This window comes from Lathyrus oleraceus, chromosome 6, assembly GCF_024323335.1.
Source record: "Lathyrus oleraceus cultivar Zhongwan6 chromosome 6, CAAS_Psat_ZW6_1.0, whole genome shotgun sequence".
In the NCBI taxonomy this organism is placed as follows: Eukaryota; Viridiplantae; Streptophyta; class Magnoliopsida; order Fabales; family Fabaceae; genus Lathyrus; species Lathyrus oleraceus.
This window is the reverse complement of record NC_066584.1, coordinates 163,147,652-163,154,805: the sequence shown is the minus strand read 5'-3', so window position 1 is coordinate 163,154,805 and position 7,154 is coordinate 163,147,652. Positions and strand designations below refer to the sequence as shown.

Sequence of the window (7,154 nt, the reverse complement as noted above, 5' to 3'; positions counted from 1 at the left end):
AAATTTAATCAGTTTTAGGAATCATTTCATCATTTCATGTCAAATTAGTTTTAGAAGTTTCAACTTAATTTTAGAATTTCATTTCATATCAAATCGGGCCAAACTTGTTCATTTGCAATAAAGCTCATTCACCTTTTTTTGTTGATTCGATTATCCATTAGCCATGTACCAAGTTCATATCCATTTTGTCTAACCAAATCAACTCCATCCATATCCATAAAAACAATAATCCATTTGAATCATTTTTCATCTTATAATCCCAATTTCCATTTTATCCAATTTAATCCATATTATCCAAAATCTATATCCAATTCCCATATCAAAATTCAATTCAAATTTCTATTTTTTTAAATCCACATTTATACAAACCAATTAACCATTCCATTTCCATTTTCGATTAACCAAATTAATCCCACATCCATTAACCAGTAAAAATCATAAACCATTTGATGTCCATGTTTTAAATCCATTTGTTACTAATCCACATTTTCTAATTCAATTCAATTTGCATTATCCAATATAATCCATAACCTTTTTTTATCATTGCTTATTAAATAATTAAAAAAAAATAATAACAACAGAGAGTAGCCACAATTTTCCAGCAGGCTTCAATGTTCACGTGCAAATTGATCGGCAAGAAAAGAGAAGTTGCAAACGCACAAGTTGCAATACAAGCTACAATTCAAGGCTTCAAGCCAAGGCAAGTGAAAAGCTGCATAATTCCAACAAGCTCCAAGCGTAAGCCAAGAGCGTGGAAACGGCAACGAGGCTGCCACCGCAGCTAGGCAATTCCACGCGAGCCAAACAAAATGCAAGGCTTGAAATGCAGCTAACGGAAGCTGCAACCGCATGAGCAACTGCTACAAGCCTCAATCCAAACGGCACCATCTACGACTAAAACGCATCACACAACGCAGACTGCAAAACGGCAATAGAAATGAAATAAACGGCAACGGAAAAATCAAACTTAACTCTATAAATTCTTCTTCCCGCTCTCAAATATTTTTTCCAGATTCTTCCTCTCCTTCAACCTCAATGCTTCAACCAAAACCCTCTTACAACCTCCATAACCGTAATTTCCATTCCTTCAACCTTAATTCTTCAACCATTGCGAATCCGTAACCGTAACCGTAATCTCCATTGGCCAAACCTTCAACCATTGCGAATCCGTAACCGTAACCGTAATCTCCATTGGCCAAACCTTCAACCATTGCGAATCCGTAACCGTAATCTCCGTTCACCGAACCTTCAACCTTCACCACACGAAATCACAACAAACCGCACCAATCTTCATCGAACCGCAAAACCAAATCTTCAATCCACAGCAAAACGAACAGAAGCAGAGGAGCGGAGTGAGAATCAAGTGGAAGTTTCGGAGACTTCATGTGTGGATGAGAACGGCACGGATTTGAAAGCGCAATCGATTATGAAGCAATTGCCGGATGATTCAGCGAGTTTTCACAGGGATCCATCGTGATGATACCGGAGGTGTTTCAGGCAGCCGTGAAGAAGACGATGGAGAATTGTACCGATTCGCTGAAATTTCTTCCGAAGTGCATCTAAGGTATTTTTCTGGATTTTGTTCTCATGGCTTTTGACTCTGTTTTATTTCAGCAAGATTATTTTTCTATGTTTGGATGTTAGTGGGCTCATTCTTGGATCTAAAGCCTAAAGCAATTTCTGTTTTACTTTATACCTCCAGTCTAACAGTACACCCTCCTTCAGTTGGGGCCTAGGTAGTTTTAGGCCCATGCCGTCTTCGGGAATGGACTCAATTCCATTTTGAGTAGTTAATTAGCTACAGCAATAGTCAATAATAGTAATGGTAATTAGGATTTTGTTTAGAATTTAATTAGAATAATTTTGTTTAGAATGTTAATTAGGATATAATAATTGCTTTGAACTTTGGAATTCTATTCGATTTTATTTTGATAGTTTACTAATTGTTTAGAAGTTCATGTGATAATTGTTTTCAATATTAGAACTCTATTTGATTTTAACTCTAGAGTAGTGTTGGAATTACATCTTAATTTTAGAATTTGGTTTGATATAACATTAGAATTCTATTTGATTTTAATTTTTGAATTAATGTTGAATTTTTGTTGATATTCTAGAATTTAACTGTGATAGTATTTTAGATGTTGATTTTTGATATTATTTTAGAGATTGTTTTAATTGCTTAGAATTTCATTTTGATAAATTGTTCTCTTGAATATTATGCTACTTTAATCTAACATCTAACATTTAACACCTAACTTCTAATTCATTTTAATTTCGCAATTAACTTCTAACATTTAAACTTTGTCCTTTATCTCACTTTTATTTTGTTTTTTTTTATCGTATTGTACATATTCATCTCATTCTAAAATGAACATAAAAAAGGCAAAGACTTAAAAAATACAAAAACAAGATAATTCCTTAGCATGTAATGGACATTGGACAATGGACTTAGAGACTCATTAGGATCCTTTGCAAGAGGCCTTGGACAATCATTCAACCCAAACATGGAAATGAGCTTTCAAGATTCAAGACAAATTGTAATCTTTTATGTGCTTTCTAGTTTAGTACACAATTGCACACACATTGCTTTCTCTTGGGCTATCTGACAATGAGACCATTTATTTTCCGCACTCCCTTGTATTTTACATGTACCCCCCTCCCCTTTCCGATGTACGCATTTACTCGCTTTCTTTTATTGCTTGTTAGATACTCCTTAGGCATTAGGAATGCCCACCATTTCACAATCAATAATCAAACCCTTGATCCAACGTCAAGCGGTCATTTTCCAAATCAAATTCAATAAACAAACCCTTGATCCAACGTCAAGCGGTCTTTTCTAAATCAAATCCAAAAACACAATAAATGGCGATTAGGATCGTACGTCACGAGCCTTAAGCGATAAAGAAGGGATGAGACTGAAGCTTTCCTACACTCATTCTGAATGCTTCGAACACAAGACGTTTGGCTTGACCGTTTGAGGTATTCACCTTTATCCATAGTCTTTAGTGCAATCCGAAATTAATAACACTTTCTTCAAAACATAAAAACAACTCAACCCATTCAAACCTTTTGTTTGAGCCTTAGGGCGACACCATTCGAAAACCCTTCTTCAAGCTAATAAAATCAACAAAACAAACACAAACAATTTCAAAACCACGAACTACGAACGCTCTGATTTCTCACTTCAACAAGTGGGCATACGTAGGCACGAGGATCCATTCCTTGGCGAGCACACTAATTTAAAACTACCTCCACTCCGCATACCTTTGGCAAGCAAACGTTCGATAAACAACACACACTTAAGCACAAACATCCTAGATGGTTCCCATGGAGTACCATGGATGTGAGGGGTGTTAATACCTTCCCCTTGCATAATCGACTTCCGAACCTGTTCGTGGTTGCGATGACCACTCTTTGGGGTTTTCTCGATATTTTCCCATACCTTTGGAATAAATAAAAATCGATGGCGACTCTGTATTTTTCGCGTAGCGACAGCTGGCGACTCTGCTGGGGAAACCTCCCTAAGCAAGTCAAGCCTAATTTAGGTTGCTTCCTCGCATGTGTGTATGCTTATCCTTTTGATATTGCTTGTTTTATTTATCGCGTTTTGCTTTAAATTTTGATTCCATGGTTCTATGGTAGTGATGGATACTACTTTGATTACAAGTAACCTTGTGGGAAAGACTCTCCACCCGAGTCTAGAGTGCAAACTTGAGATAGGAGAGGTTGAGTAGTATGGGCCACCGAGAAGCTTTTCTCGTATGGGTCGATACGAGAACCTCGCTTAGAGTAGATTCTTTTGGAGACGTTGACGACCGTCAAGCTTTTGGCTAAGCGATCAATGTATTCATTTGGATCCATGACTCTAAGGACCTTTGTAGAACATTAAACCTATGACCTATTAAGATTGATGGTCGCGTAGTACGGGTCCCCGAGAAGCTTTTTTCGTGTGGGTCGGTACGAAGATCTCACTCAAAATAGATCTCCTTGATGGAGTTGACGACCGACAAGCTTTTGCCGTAAGCGGCAAACAGTCAAGGAGGTCCGTGACTTTGAGACCCTTGTCTAGAACCCGATGTCGATGGTCGCGTAGTGCGGGCCTCCGAGAAGCTTTTCTCGTGTGGGTCGGTACGAAGATCTCACCCAGAAGAGGCTCATTTGAGGAAGTTGACGACCGGTAAGCTTTTGCCGTAAGCGTCAAACAGCCAAATGAATCAATGATTCTGGGGTCCCTATTTAACCCTAGACTACGATCGGTGAGATCCCCATTATGGAAAGCAATTAGAGCTATCCTCCATCCGTATCTCGAACTTGTGATACCATGCCAACTTATGTGTTCGACTCGTGGGAACCATGCTTGTGTATCATTCATTCACTCACTCATGCATTCATGCATCATAAAAATATTCAAATACAATATTCATGCATCATTCTGCATATCATCAAACAAAAACCATAAAACTTACCATTTGACCCTTCTATCCAGAATCATCCACAATCAAGCTGACTTCCCGACATTCATACTACACGCGCAATAATCAGAAATTGCTCATGGATCAGTTGGAGCAGAATCAAGCTGCTATGAAGGAGGATATGACCACTGTGAAGGCTCAGATGGGTAAACTCGTTGAAGCCCTACAAGCTCTGGCTAGGGGACAAGAGGAAATGCGTCAGGCTAATCTGAGAGCCTCTACTGCCAACCCTGATGTTCTGACTATACCGGTGAATCCACAAGGAGGAGCTGGTACGCCTGTTGTAGCTCAGCCACCTCCTGGAAGAGGTCCGGTGTATCAGAATGTTAATCAGACGTTCAACATCCCCGCCAATGGGAGATTCCAACCTGAGATTGACGATCAGCAGGACACTTTCTTCACTACAAAGGCTGACTCAGTTTATGAACCTTTTGGTCCTTCTCCTGCTGACATCGAAAGGAGATTTCAAATGGTGGAGGAGAGATTCAAGGCGATGCAAGGTCCCGATACCTTTGGGTTGGACGCTACTGACATGTGCCTAGTGCCAGACGTAAAAATTCCTCCCAAGTTCAAAGTCCCGAGCTTTGAAAAATATCAGGGGGTCACTTGTCCAAAGACCTACATCCGAGCTTTATGCAGAAAGATGGCCGCTCATTCTAGTGACGAGAAACTCTTAATGCACTTTTTCCAAGACAGTCTTAGTGGAGCTTCTCTGGAATGGTATATGCAGCTCGAGCGCATATACGAACCTGGAGGGAACTTGCTGAAGCCTTCTTGAAGCATTATCAGTATAACTCAGACATGGCTCCCAATCGGACTCAGCTCCAAAGCCTTTCTCAGAAGCCGGATGAATCATTCAAAGAGTACGCTCAGCGATGGAGAGACTTGGCTGCCAGGGTTCAACCCCCTCTTCTTGAAAGAGAGCTGATAAACATGTTCGTGGATACCCTCCAAGGGCCGTATTTTGAAAAAATGATTGGGAGTACCACCTCGGGATTCTCAGACTTGGTCATCGCTGGTGAGCGAATTGAGAATGGCTTGAAGATCGGTAAAATACAAGATACAACCGCTGTGGCTAATAGAGCAAAGAAGCCTTATTCCGGATTCTCAAAGAAGAAGGAAGGAGAGACCAATGCTATCGCTCAAGGGGGAGATGGAGGTTACCAAATGCCATACTATCCAGTGGCAACAGTAACACGTAACCCATATCCGCAGCCAACGTATGTCATTCCAACTGGTCCTCCAGCGGTGCAATATCAGCAACCCTACTGTAAGACCCCAATTTTGTCCCCAAGATCCCTCATGGCCCATATCATATCATATCATGGCCTCAAGGATCATTGCATGCCCTAGCTTCCCTCCTAGTGGGTGGGTACCTTGTGAGTGTGGTTCTTGATCACCAAGCATGTATTGCATTTGTATATCATTGCTTTTCATTTGTTTACTAACCAAAAGTACAAAAATATTGTCATCTAACCATGTTACTTGCAGATGAAGCAAACTAGGTCAAACAGTCAAAATCATTCATTGAGCCATAGATGGTGGCCATTCTTGCAGAATTTGGGCACCATGATCATTCATCAAGAGTTCATATAAGTTGTGACATCATTTGGAATCAAGATCTCAAGTGATTAGGGTTTGGAGTTCATCAGAACATGGTTCAGTCAACCAAAACCCTAGCAAAGTCAACTGTGGTCAACTGTGCATTTAATCAGTGATTTGATGGTGGGAATTGGTCTGAGAGGTCTCATTCATGTCCATATAAGCCTCATATAACATGTAAAACATCCACAGTGAAGAATTTGAAGTCAGACAAGAAATTTCCAAAAATAGAAAGTTGACCTGTAATTGGAATTTGCCAAAAATGGAAAGTTCTTCTTCTCAACATTACTTCATCATACAAGCTTCAAATGAATTTTTGCCCAACATGAAAGTTGAAGATCTTGTTCTCCCATTTTCAAAAAGTCCAAGAACACTCATTTCTCATGTGTGGTTGGCAAGTTATGATCAAATCATTCTCAAAAAATTTTGAACTTCAAAAGGCCATAACTTCCAAACCATTTGGCCAAATTGAGTGAGGTTTTTTGCTACAAGTCATATTTGATGTGCTCTATCCAAATCTTTCATCACAATTCACCAAAACTCAACCAATCAAAATGACATTTTTTTAGTTGACTTGAATTAAAAAGGAAGGGTAAAAAAGTTGACTTTCAAAATAGCTATTTGCTACACATTCTACCACTTGCCAAAGTTCAGAAATGATATTTAGAGGTTGTTCAAGGCCCATTTCGTGCATTACCATGCACCCCCATGCAACTTGAATGGATTTTAGCAAATTGGTCAAAACACACTTCATTAAGCAAATTCTGATTACCATTCAATTAACCAAGCTAATGCAACACTAAACAGACTACATATACCACATTTCCATTCTGAACAACCCTAGCCACTTTCACAAAACAGATCAAAAACTCTCTTGCTCTCAAAACATTCATTTTCTCCATCTTGAATTTTTGCTGAAAACTCCAAAAGAGCTCGAACTTGTGTTGGTTGCTTCATCATTCACCATCACTTTGGAAGCATTTGTGAGCATCAAACCACAACTGTAGCACCATTATACAGCACTGTTTCATCAACCTTCATCCATGGCAGATTTTGATTGGAGCTTCTTCCAAGGATGTT

The 7,154-nt window shown here is 39.4% G+C and overlaps 1 protein-coding gene and 1 long non-coding RNA gene across 2 annotated transcripts; one reads left to right on the top strand and one right to left on the bottom strand.

Moving 5' to 3' along the window:
• Nucleotides 1-520: 520 nt before the first annotated feature.
• LOC127093406 (uncharacterized) lies at nucleotides 521-1,683 on the bottom strand. The gene is made up of 2 exons (XR_007792537.1): nucleotides 1,202-1,683; nucleotides 521-1,150 (listed from the first exon to the last, which is right to left on the bottom strand). It is a non-coding gene; the product is annotated as an uncharacterized LOC127093406 (long non-coding RNA).
• Nucleotides 1,684-4,551: 2,868 nt separating this feature from the next.
• Nucleotides 4,552-5,250, top strand: LOC127094549 (uncharacterized). Its single transcript, XM_051033372.1, has one exon. It carries the CDS (start codon nucleotides 4,552-4,554, stop codon nucleotides 5,248-5,250), a length of 699 nt encoding a protein of 232 aa, XP_050889329.1.
• Nucleotides 5,251-7,154: the final 1,904 nt, after the last annotated feature.